Below are 13,017 nucleotides of genomic sequence, written 5' to 3'. Positions count from 1 at the left end.
ATAAAATGAGGAGGAAAATAAATAAAAAGGGGTGGTATCATGAGGGGCGATAAGCGAACAGTCCGGACGTTCAGGCTTTTTCCTAACCCGAATGCTCAGACTTTGACTACAGGTTGCCTATTGTTGTAATCGTACTGATTTGAGGAAGATGGATAACGTGTCAGTTTTAACATAAGGCGAACGGCATAAACACAACTCCCCACCCCCCACCCCCATGGGAAAAAAAAATGTGTTTTGTCTTTCAATTTCACTGCGCAAATATTTTTTTTCCGGTTTCACAACATATTTATTGAAAAAATTAAGTCTGTCATTGCTAAGTACAATTGGTGTCGCAAAAAAAAATAAGGGCTCGTGTGGGTCTGTAGGGGAAAAATGCATGTGGAAAAAAAAAAGTGTAAAAATTAAAAGTGACGCGGGAGGGAAGGGATTAAGGACAATTTTTCCTCCTCGTATTTAAGAGGCAAAAGCGCTTGCATTTTTTTTTTACCTGTAGACCCAAATGAGCCCTTATTTTTTGCGACACCAATTTTACTTTGCAATGACAGACTTCATTTTTTATATATAATTATAAATTATTTGTGCAGTGAAATTGAAAAAAGGCTATTTTTTTTATTTTGGGGGTTTCATGTTTACACCGTTCTTTTTATTGTAAAACTGACATTGCATCTATGTTCTTCAAGTCTGTACGATTACAACGATAGGCAACATATCCACCTTTTTTTGACAGCTTTTAAAAAATTAAAACCTTTTTGAAAAAACTAAATGTTCTTAAAATGTCTCTATTACCATCCTTATAACAATTTATTTTTTTTTGGTCTAAGGGGCAATTTGATTTATCCTTTCTATTGGTACCTTGCTTGCTAATATGAGACTTTTTGATGACTTATTATTACAATTTTTCCGGATTTCATGTGACCAAAAATCAGCTATTTTCACTTTGCCATAACTTAATAGTTCAGGTGATTCTGCACACAACGATATAAAATATGTTTTTTTATTTAGTTATAAAATAGGAAAAGAGGGGTGATTTAAGCTTTTTTTAATAATGGAAAAAAAATGATAAACTATGATAACTGCACTGATCTCTCATAGAGATCATTGCAATACACATGTACTGCATTGATCCATGAGATCAGTGCTTGGTTAATATTTACTGCTGGAGCCCATAGTAATTGAGCGCTGAGCCGGGACCTGCGTCATTGTGGTGCTGACTGCTGGCCCAGTCAAAAGCAAAGATCATCCACTAGATCACCACAGATGGGGTATATGGGGCATTTAAATGGTAAATTAGCTGGCCGTGGCTGATAGCAGCCGGGAGTCACATGATTCAGAGCAGGAACGCAGTGTGACCCCTCTCTGAACTCCCCTAAGGGTATGGACACATCATGGGTCCTTCAGGGGTTAGGAAATGCTTATACATTTGAAATATGTTTACATTTACATAATGCAGGACATGCAGCAGCTGATAAGTACTGGAAGACTTGACATTTGTTTTTTAATAGAAGTAAATGACATATTTACGGCACTTTCTGGTACCAGTTAGTTTGAAGGTTTTGGGGGTTTTTTTGCTCAACTACTCCTTCAACGTAGATTTTCCTGTTCAGGTTTATTCATACAAGGTTTAACTTATTAATTTTTTTTTATTCAGTTTTTATTGGAGCCTTAACCTGCATCTTTTACTGCTCTTTTGTGGGAGACAATAAATAAATACAGATCTATTGTCTAGCAAAGTAAAACAATCCCTGACAATTACGTTAGTGCTGCCGCACCCTTTCAAACTCTTCTTCAAAGCCTACAATTAATTACAATTGCTTTAAAGTAGTCTTTGCTTTGAAGAAGCTGCGGTACAAGAGGGCGAGGCATATTCACCATAATGCTTGGGTTCGTGGATATGTTTTTATTTTTTCGCACAATTGTGTAACCAGAAATCAAAGCAATTCTAAAACATATGATCATTCTGGATGAAAAAATGGCTTACTCAGCTGTTTTGGCTGATTTGGGCATTAAGGATATTCATCAGGTATTGACTTTAGCGACCTGAACAGCAGGATTTATATATAGAGAGAGATAGTAGCTAAAAAGGGACAATTCCTTTGATGACTGAAGCTAACATTAAAGGAGAAGTCCCACAAAATCCAAAAAATGAAAAGGAACGCAGGGGTGCGGGAAAATAATAAAGTAAACTTTCTTATCCTCGTGCCCCATAGCGCCACTCCATTATTATTATTATTATATGGGGAGAAATTGTCCTGATCGGTTTGGGGGTTCATTCTAAAATCTATATAAGTAAATAGAATGTGACATGTGACATTGATGGAGTGAATTTTTTAATCTTAGTGGCCCAGATTTATCAAAGTGTGTAATTGAAAATGTTATAAATTGCCCATAGTAACCAGTCATGGCTCAGCTTTCATCTCTGGAAAAATAAAAGCTAAACTGTGATTGGTTTCTAGGGGCAGTTTCTTTTTTACTCACTTTGATAAATCTGGGCCGATATACATGAATGATCCAGATGAAAAAAGTTTGGGATTAGCTAAAGATTTTAATCTGGAATATTTTCTTTTCTTTTATAATAAATTCAATATGTGTGAATGGTGTTCTAGAAGAGCTTGCCAAGTTTGTCTTTTTTGCCTGTGTTCCAGATGGGGGGAGTGGCTGCCTCTACTTGGTCGGGGACTCCACCTAACCCACCATGTGGTTATTTTTGCCAGTATTAGGTGGATCCTGCATGCCCAGAACATAAGCTTATTATATACCATGGAGAGGCCAAAGTACAGTGTAAGGTCCACCCCGGCATGAGGCCACCTTATCGTGGTGGGATGGTTTACACTATTTGAAAATGGTAACCAAGAGCCTCATTATTTTTATGGAGATTTCTTTAGCAGTTGGGGGGGGGGGGCTGCTTTTAGCGATTTTCATATCTCTATTGGATCTGTATCTGTATTGGGTTAGTGGTGAGCTGTTGCATTTATATATATATATATATATATATATATATACTCACCGGCCACTTTATTAGGTACACCATGCTAGTAACGGGTTGGACCCCCTTTTGCCTTCAGAACTGCCTCAATTCTTTGTGGCATAGATACAACAAGGTGCTGGAAGCATTCCTCAGAGATTTTGGTCCATATTGACATGATGGCATCACACAGTTGCCGCAGATTTGTCGGCTGCACATCCATGATGCGAATCTCCCGTTCCACCACATCCCAAAGATGCTCTATTGGATTGAGATCTGGTGACTGTGGAGGCCATTGGAGTACAGTGACCTCATTGTCATGTTCAAGAAACCAGTCTGAGATGATTCTAGCTTTATGACATGGCGCATTATCCTGCTGAAAGTAGCCATCAGATGTTGGGTACATTGTGGTCATAAAGGGATGGACATGGTCAGCAACAATACTCAGGTAGGCTGTGGCGTTGCAACGATGCTCAATTGGTACCAAGGGGCCCAAAGAGTGCCAAGAAAATATTCCCCACACCATGACACCACCACCACCAGCCTGAACCGTTGATACAAGGCAGGATGGATCCATGCTTTCATGTTGTTGACGCCAAATTCTGACCCTTCCATCCGAATGTCGCAGCAGAAATCGAGACTCATCAGACCAGGCAACGTTTTTCCAATCTTCTACTGTTCAATTTCGATGAGCTTGTGCAAATTGTAGCCTCAGTTTCCTGTTCTTAGCTGAAAGGAATGGCACCCGGTGTGGTCTTCTGCTGCTGTAGCCCATCTGCCTCAAAGTTGGACGTACTGTGCGTTCAGAGATGCTCTTCTGCCTACCTTGGTTGTAACGGTTGGCTATTTGAGTCACTGTTGCCTTTCTATCAGCTCGAACCAGTCTGCCCATTCTCCTCTGACCTCTGGCATCAACAAGGCATTTCCGCCCACAGAACTGCCGCTCACTGGATGTTTTTTCTTTTTCGGACCATTCTCTGCAAACCCTAGAGATGGTTGTGCGTGAAAATCCCAGTAGATCAGCAGTTTCTGAAATACTCAGACCAGCCCTTCTGGTACCAACAACCATGCCACATTCAAAGGCCCTCAAATCACCTTTCTTCCCCATACTGATGCTCGGTTTGAACTGCAGGAGATTGTCTTGACCATGTCTACATGCCTAAATGCACTGAGTTGCCGCCATGTGATTGGCTGATTAGAAATTAAGTGGTAACGTGCAGTTGGACAGGTGTACCTAATAAAGTGGCCGGTGAGTGTATAGTAAATTACTCATATCCTCATATACAGTGTTAAAACCACCAAAGGGTCTGACATATGAATACTTATTATTCTTACTTCCTATTGCCATATTCTTGTAGAGCAGGTTACTTAACCTTTATACTTATATTGCTATTATTTGAAGGTTTAATTCTACAGAAACGGAATTGAAAGCTGAACTCGATGAACTTGACTGTTTTGTTTCCTGTAAATGTAAAGTGTTTTCTATGAAAATATCAAAGGCCCGGCCGACAGAAAACAGTCTGAGCGGGAACCTCTTTGATGAGACCTTTTAAGATCTCCTGACATGAGAGTTGCACTATGGCACCATGATCTTAGAGATCATTCATACTTACAGATCTGTCGGCTCTTGTGCTTCTCCTTCTTCAGATTCCTGTTCATTACTTTTTTCTTTCTGACTGGTATCCTGAAAGAAAATCTGGTAAAACTGTGTAATGCATTATGTTATATTTTTGGAATATAATTCACATGAATGAAATGTAAATTAGACCCCAAACTATTGTTTCTCATCCATATCAACTTTTTTTTTACTATTGACTTGTATTAAAGGGGTACTCCAGCGAAAATGTTTTTCTTTCAAATCAACTGGTCTCAGAAATGTATATATGTTTGTAATTTCCGTCTATTTAAAAAATTTAAGCCTTCTAGCTTCTGTGTGTTCTGCAGGAAATGATGTTTTCTCTCCAGTCTTACACATTGCTCTCTGCTGCCACCTCTGTCCATGTCAGGAACTGTCCAGAGCAGAAGAGTTTTTTTTTTTTTAATAGGGATTTGATACTAGTCAGTCCCTGTCACAGACAGAAGTGGCAGCAGAGAGCACTGTATCAGACTGGATGGAATACACTACTTCCTGCAGTACATACAGCAGCTGATAAGTACTGGAAGACATAAGATGTTTAAATAGAAGTAAATTGCAAACCTATATAATTTTGTGACACTAGTTAGTTTGAAAGAAAAGGGCACCCATCTGAGCACTCCCTTAAAATCAATATCACAGCAACCTCAAGTTTCCGCGCATAGTAAGTATATGACTACAATTGTTGTGGCTGTAAAATTGAGTGTTAGTGTTTATGTGGCAAAATATGGTGAATATTTCGGCATGTAATTTGGGATGAGCCATAAATTACAGGCCAATCTGTATGTGCACATAGCTTCATGTTACAGCCTGGCTATACATGTGATGGTCCTTAGTCTAAATACTATGGGGGAGGTTTATCAAACATGGTGTAAAGTAAAAATTGGCTCAGTTGCCCCTAGCAACCAACCAGATTCCACTTTACATTTTCCAAAGAGTCTGTGAGGAATGAAAGGTGGAATCTGATTGGTTGCTAGGGGCAACTGAGCCAGTTTCACTTTACACCATGTTTGATAAATCTCCCCCTATGTATACCCACTTGTATACACAATGAATGAATAGAAGCAGCTGGTATATATGTACCTTAATGAATGGGTGCCTATCATAAAGGCCCACTGCCGGATCAGGGGAGATTTCTTCTGTTAGTCCTGAAGTTCGGCTCTCCATAGCTACAAACACACCATGAAAGCATAATAGGCACGACTCCCATTGGATCAGGATGAGGGTTGATTGCATTAAGGTCTCGAAGGGTGTTTGTAGCCATGAAGACCCGGACTTCCGGAGTAACAGAGGAAATCTCTGCTGATCCGGCAGTGGAACACCATGATGGCTACACTTTAAAGGGGTTATCCAGCGCTACAAAAACATGGCCACTTCCCCCTCCCCACTCTTGTGCCCAGTTCAGGGTGGTTTGCAATTAAGCTCCATTTACTTCAATGGAACTGAGTTTGCAACCCCACCCAATCTGGAGACAAGAGAGGGGGAAAGTGGCCATGTTTTTGTAGCTCTGGATAACCCCTTTAAAGAATAAGCAACATATAGATGCACAGATCCAAATAAATGTTGGGTAAATGTTACACCAAAGATGGAGATGGCTTGCCAATAGAGATGAGCATGCAGTATAACCGTTACCGTCGGCTAAAGAAATTGGATGCAGACCAAAGGAGTCCTGGAAAACATGGATACAGACTATGGCCTATGGCTGTATCCATGTTTTCCAGGGCTGCATCCAACTTCTTCAGCTTCCAGTACTCAAATGACCCACACTCGGATTAGGATGAAGCAATCATTACTGAGATTCGCTTATCTCTTTTTGCCCTAGAAAATTAGGGGCTGTTCAATTTCTAAACACGCAAAAAGTATACATTTTATTTTTCGGCCAAGAGGAAGCGCGTGTCAGCGCAAAACCGCTTTTGTCTTCATTTTTGTCTGTGTCGTAAACACAGAATAAAGAGGTTTAAAGGGGGTATTGCAGTGAAAATATTTTTCTTTCAAATCAACTGGTTTCAGTTATATAGATTTGTAATTTACTTCTCTATAAAAAATCTCAAGTCTTCCCATACTTATTAGCTGCTGTATGTCCTGCAGGAAATGTTTTCTTTTCAGTCTGACACAGTGCTCTCTGCTGCCACCTCTGTCCATGTCAGGAACTGTCCAGAGCAGAAGAGGTTTGTTTTCTATGGGGATTTGCTGACATGGACAGAGGTGGCAGCAGAGAGCACTGTGTTAGATTGTAAAGAAAACAACATTACTGCAGGACATACAGCAGCTAATAAGTATGGGAAGACTTGAGATTTTTAAATAGAAGTAAATTAAATAACTTTCTGAAACCAGTTGATTTGAAAGAAAAAGATTTTCACTGGATAACACCTTTTACTCTTCAGAAGAATATGATAAAGGTAATAGGCTGCACAAATGATTCAGCATCGTCGATTGAGCCTCTGTAAATGAGTGCTGATTTCGCTGATCGCCGCTCGCTTGTGGAAATAGTTGTGGAAATTCTTTTCTCTGCTTTTTTATTTGATGCAGTGCTTCTACTTTTTTCTTTCATACAGCAATGGAGGTAATTGATAAAGCTCTCACTGTCTTCAACAACCACTAGAGGGGGTTCAGGAGCTTACTGCCTGCAGGTTATATGATGACACTGCATACACTAAATCCCCTCAATTGCCAGCTGCATGAATTTTAAGCCCAAAATTACCCAGCATTCAATTTAAAGAAGAAGTCTGGCGACTTTTTAAATTTGTCAGCCAGCAAAGGCAGGGGGAATTTGATTACAAGTACTGACTCACTTCCCCCCATGCCCTCATCGAGCGTTGGGACCGGCCTCAAGACCTCCATTAGGCTTCGGGGTCTCCGGCGCTGACACGTCACGACCCTGCTGATGGACGGCCACTTAGCCAGTCATTGACTGGGGCGGGACACCACTCCAGTCACTGATAGGCTGAGGGACCAGTCCATCAGCCGGGCAGGCCTTTTCCCCCGAGTCGTGACGTCCATGACTTGGGGGGAAATACCTTCTAAAAGGGATCTTGAGGCCGGGTCCACCGCTCACCACCATGTAAGTTCTTACTTCTGCCCCTACCGGGGGCCGAATTTTAAAAATCACCGGACTTCTCCTTTAAGTCTGTTAATAAAATGAAATGGCACAAAAGCACAAAAATGTGAATTTGTTATGAATTCTTAAGGGAAATTTTAAGGTTTTACTCCTTTGCAGCGAGCCTTTCTGCTACCTGAGGCAATCAGTAAGGCTGGGTTCACATAACGTTTTTGCAATCCGTTTCTTTTTTCATCTGTTTTTTTTTTTTGCAAAAAAACGGATTAAAAATGGATGCAAAAAACGGATGCATTTGTGTACATCTGTTTTGATCCGTTTTTCCATTGACTTCCATTATAAAAAAAAAACGGATCAGTTTTTTTTTAACGGACAAAAAATTGAGGTCGACTACGTTTTTTGGGTATGTTAAAAATAAAAAGTTTTTTTTATAATGGAAGTCCGGTTTTTTTTTCAGCATCCTAGAACTGCTATGGAAGAGACACAGTAAATAGCTATGGTAGTGGAACATGGCTGGGAATGAATGTCAAATCAGAGATCTCTCCCGCAGGAAAGGCTACTCTTCAAAGCTACCTGGTATAAGGGCTGCTTATCCTTTCTTCCCAGAATTCCCAGTGGTGCTTAAATAGCCTGTAATAGAAACGAGGAGACAGCACATCCAAGGTGAAGATTTAATATCAGTGGTGTCATATTAAATCTTCACTTCACCTTGGATGTGCTGTCTCCTCGTTTCTATTGGATTGTCTACCAACTTTGGGCCGGTTTGGTGAGACGTGCGCCCACCTATTACCCGATAATGTTAATAGCCTGTAAGTCACCACAAATCTTTATGATGTTCTCCTCAAGAAGAAACTTAACATTTATGGTTTGGGGACATGAAATCCATTTAAATATATATTATATATAAATAGTTAAAGGGGTATTCCACTTAAATTAAACTTTCAATACGCTGCTGCCCTTGGGGAGAACATAACAAACAGTGTATTCTTACCATTCCATGCTCCCCCCATGTCCTGCTTCGTCATCCTCTGGTCCGGGCTGAACAATCCAGCTTGCTCAGCCAATCACTGGCCACGGTACTGTCCTGGCTGAGACGAGTCCATCTAGGAAGTGGAGGCCGGGTCGTTCAGCCGAATACTAAAGAACACGTAGGAGGACACCAGCGAGGTGGAGGGGCATTGGGGGCGTGGAAAGGTAAGAATACACTGTTTGTTATGTTCTCCCCAAGGGCAGCAGCATACTGAAAGTTTTATTTTGAGCAGAATACCCCTTTAATACAATTATTTTTAGTGTTAAAGTGTCACTGTCTTTTTTTCTTTTCTTTTCTTTTTTTTGCGGAAATCAATAGTCCAGGCGATTTTAATTAACTTTGTAATTGGGTTTATTAGGCAAATCTGCCATTATCTGCATTCAAAAAGACTTTCCCCAAGTCCCCCCTCCCTCCTCTCATTCACTGCTCATTATCAGGAAATCTCGACTCTTTCACATCAGTCAGGTCCTGTCTATCCTATGGAGAGGGGAGGGGGAGGAGGGAGATTAGTCACCAGCAGAGAGCAAAGAACAAAGGATTCCACAGCGGGACCTGCGTGAAAGCCAGTATTCAGAGGACAGAGAGGTCAGTGCTGACTGTCAGAGGAGATAAACTGGTGATGTAGCTGTAAATTAACTGTCAGTAACTTACCTGACCGCGCTCCAGCGTCGTCTGGTCCGGCTGGAGCGCAGCGCCGCCCTCCTCGGCCGAGCCGGGTGACGTCACGGAGACCCGACGGCGTCCCTAGTAACCAGGGAAGCCGCGGGTCTCGCGTTAGTGTACGTCGCCCGGCCAAGCAGCTGAGTGCTGTTGAGCTCAGGCTGAGTGACGGATCTCTCTGCCACTCAGCCTGCAGCGCACCAGCTGCTATGTGTCTGGATTCAGGAGGCCGGACCAATCAGTCTTTGGTCCGGGCTCCTGATCCAGTATAAAGTGTTTTCAGTGTCAGCCTCTAATCGCTGGCTATTAGTTGTTTCTGATCCCAGCTCCCCAGTCCCTTGTATTCTGTCCTATCCTTTTCCATTTTGTCTTGCCTGGATTCTGACCTTTTTGCCTGTCCCCTGACTCTCCGCTCGGTTCTGATTTTGTACTGCGTTGCTCGTTTGGTTCCTGACTCGGCTAGTTGACTCTCCGCATTTTGTTTGTCTGTCTGTCTGCGTTTTATGTTCTGCACGTATACAGTATAGGGATTGTCTTCGTGGTTGTCCGCGACCGCCTAGGGTCGACTGAGGCAAGTAGGCAGGTGACAGTGGGTGGGGTCAGATTCAGGGCCCACTGTCGAGTGTCTTGTCTTCACCTGATGATCGTGACAGAATAGCCAGCCAGTACAGTTTCGTGATGTGCACCAGGATTTCTATTATGGATCCTATGAAAGCATTGTTGGAGCAAATGCAGAACCTAAACTCAATGGTACAGAGCCTTGCTGAACGGGTTCAGGAGCAGGAGGCTGCTCCCCGACAAGTTACTATGACCACCCCTTCCCCCCCTGAACCACCGGTACAACTCCCAGAAAAATTTAAGGGCGATAGAAGGAATTTCCGGACCTTCAGAGAGGGGTGCAGACTGTTCTTTCGACTACGTCCCCGCTCCTCAGGGGACGAGTCCCAAAGAGTGGGGATTATCATGTCACTGTTGCAGGGGCCACCACAGGAGTGGGCATTTTCTCTTCCTCCCAACGCCATAGAGTTAACCTCGGTTGATTATTTCTTTTCAGCTTTGGGATTATTGTATGACGACCCTGACAGGACTGCTGTAGCCGAGCGACAATTGACATCTTTAAAACAAGGTAAAAGGCCAGTTGAGGACTATTGCGCAGAGTTCCGCCAGTGGTGTATCCCATCAGGTTGGAACGACTCTGCTCTGCGCTATCAGTTTCGGGTGGGCCTATCTGAGCAGCTAAAGGACTGGTTGGTAGCTTATCCTCCCCCTGAAACGTTAGAAGAGACCATGACGTTAGCCATCAGGGTGGATCGTCGTACGCGGGACAGACGTAGGGAGAAAGGAATCGTTGAACTCTGTAAAACCCCTACCTCTCTTCTGTCTCCTTCTAAACCTCCTCCTTCCCCGTTACCACCTCCGGAGGAACCCATGCAGATCGGGGCTACCGATGCGAAAACTAGACGGGCCCATCGTATGCAACATAATCTGTGTCTGTACTGTGGCAAAGCTGGTCACCGTGTTCGGGAATGTACTTCCAAGCCTGGATCATCGCCGGAAAACTCCAGCGCCTGAGTGACTATCGAGGGGGTCACTCAGGCGCACAGGTACCACTCGATAAGAATAAATTAATGGTCCCCATCTCACTATGTTTGGGTGAGAAGTGTATTTCGGGAATGGCCCATGTTGATTCAGGGGCATCCGCTAATTTTATTAATTCCGGGTTTTGGTCCAGTCTGGAGGTATGTCCACTTCAGCTTAAATGCCCGCTGAGTATTACTGGGGCGGACTTTACACCACTGGCTCAAGGTAGAGTGAAATATATCACTCCTCCTCTAGAAGTAAAAGTGGGGTCGATCCATTCGGAGTGTCTTGATTTTCTGGTTATGGACAATTTGTCTTCCAATGTTATTTTAGGTTTGCCCTGGTTGACCCAGCATAACCCTGTTTTTGATTGGGCAAGCAGAGAACTCGTCCAATGGGGGCCCGGGTGTGCTGCTCACTGTCTTTCTTTAAATTTAACAGGATGTTCTTCATTAGAAGGGGAGATCCCCGAGTTTCTGTCTGATTTCCGTGATGTTTTTGATGAAAAATCGGTGGATGAACTACCCCCTCATCGTCCATACGATTGTGCTATCGATTTGGTTCCTGAATCTAAATACCCGAAAGGGCGTATCTTTAATTTGTCTAGACCAGAAAGGGAAGCTATGCGGGATTATATTAAGGAAAGCTTACATAAGGGTCACATCCGTCCCTCCTGTTCTCCCCTTGGGGCCGGATTTTTCTTCGTAGGCAAAAAAGATGGTGGATTACGTCCCTGCATTGATTATCGGGAGCTAAATAAAATCACCATTAAGAATCAACACCCGCTCCCTTTGATTCCAGATTTGTTTGATCAGATTGTGGGGGCCCGGTGGTTTTCTAAGATCGACCTCCGGGGGGCCTATAATTTGATTCGAATAAGGGAGGGTGACGAGTGGAAAACTGCATTCAATACCCCCGAGGGACACTTTGAATACCTAGTCATGCCCTTCGGGTTGTGTAATGCGCCTGCAGTTTTCCAACGCTTCGTCAATGATGTGTTTCGTGAGTACCTGGGTCGTTTTGTAGTGGTGTACTTGGACGATATCTTGGTTTTTTCTCCAGATTGGTCTTCACATGTCAATCATGTTCGCAGAGTTATGGAACTGTTAAGACACAATCAGTTATTTGCGAAGTTGTCGAAGTGCCAGTTTGGTGTTCAGGAGGTCTCTTTTCTGGGATATAAAATCACCCCTAGTTCTTTTGGTATGGATCCCCTTAAGGTGGCAGCCATTGAAAAGTGGGAACGCCCCAGGAATCTTAAAGCTCTTCAAAGATTTCTGGGTTTCGCCAACTACTACAGAAAATTTATTAAAGGATTCTCAGTAATTGCTAAACCCTTAACTGATCTCACCAGAAGGGGTTCCGATATGGATAACTGGACTCCTGAAGCCATTCTGGCCTTCGACAAACTCAAAACATGTTTTTCTGTCGCTCCAGTGTTGATTCAACCTAACTTTGAATTACCTTTTATTGTCGAGGTAGATGCATCTGAGGTGGGTGTAGGGGCTGTCCTCTCACAAGGTCCCGTAACACTCACTAACCTCCGACCCGTTGCCTACTTCTCTAGAAAGTTCTCCAAGACCAAATGCAACTATGACATTGGCAATAGAGAGCTCCTTGCCATTAAGTGGGCATTTGATGAGTGGAGACATTTTTTAGAGGGGGCTAAACACAAAATTAAGGTTCTAACCGATCATAAAAACCTTGTTTATTTAGATAAAGCCAAGCGCCTTACTCCACGGCAAGCCAGATGGGCATTGTTTTTTGCACGGTTTGATTTTGAAATCACCTTCAGACCAGGTTCCAAGAATGTAAAGGCAGATGCTTTATCTCGTAGTTTCAGTGTTAAAGAGGTCCCTGTAAGAGAATCCGAAACCATCTTATCTCCTGGGGTGGTGGTGGCAATTCTGCAGCCCGATCTGGCTGCTCAGGTGGTTCAGTCTCAATCCATGGCGCCTAGAAACACCCCGGAAAATAAACTATTTGTTCCCCCTAATCTTCGGTTGAAAGTGTTGGAAGAAACACATTGTTCAGTACTGGCAGGTCATCCAGGTATTGCTGGTACCAAATATCTACTGTCTCGTCATTATTGGTGG

General features: G+C 42.9%; 1 protein-coding gene across 5 annotated transcripts in view; it reads right to left on the bottom strand.

Moving 5' to 3' along the window:
• The window catches only part of RAB44 (RAB44, member RAS oncogene family), a 65,981-nt gene that overhangs the window by 17,152 nt on the left and 35,812 nt on the right, over nt 1-13,017 (bottom strand). For 3 of the 5 annotated variants that reach the window (XR_011358812.1, XM_069945130.1, XM_069945131.1), the window contains exon 10: nt 4,576-4,667. Coding sequence is in view for 4 of the 5 variants with exons in the window: in XM_069945130.1 (XP_069801231.1) it covers nt 4,576-4,667 (92 nt within the window). In the remaining variant the exon portion in view is untranslated. The remainder of the gene's footprint in view (nt 1-4,575; nt 4,668-13,017) is intronic. The other 2 variants (XM_069945132.1, XM_069945133.1) reach the window with 2 other exon arrangements.

This window comes from Dendropsophus ebraccatus, chromosome 11 (assembly GCF_027789765.1).
Source record: "Dendropsophus ebraccatus isolate aDenEbr1 chromosome 11, aDenEbr1.pat, whole genome shotgun sequence".
In the NCBI taxonomy this organism is placed as follows: Eukaryota; Metazoa; Chordata; class Amphibia; order Anura; family Hylidae; genus Dendropsophus; species Dendropsophus ebraccatus.
This window is presented reverse-complemented; position numbering and strand designations above follow the sequence as displayed.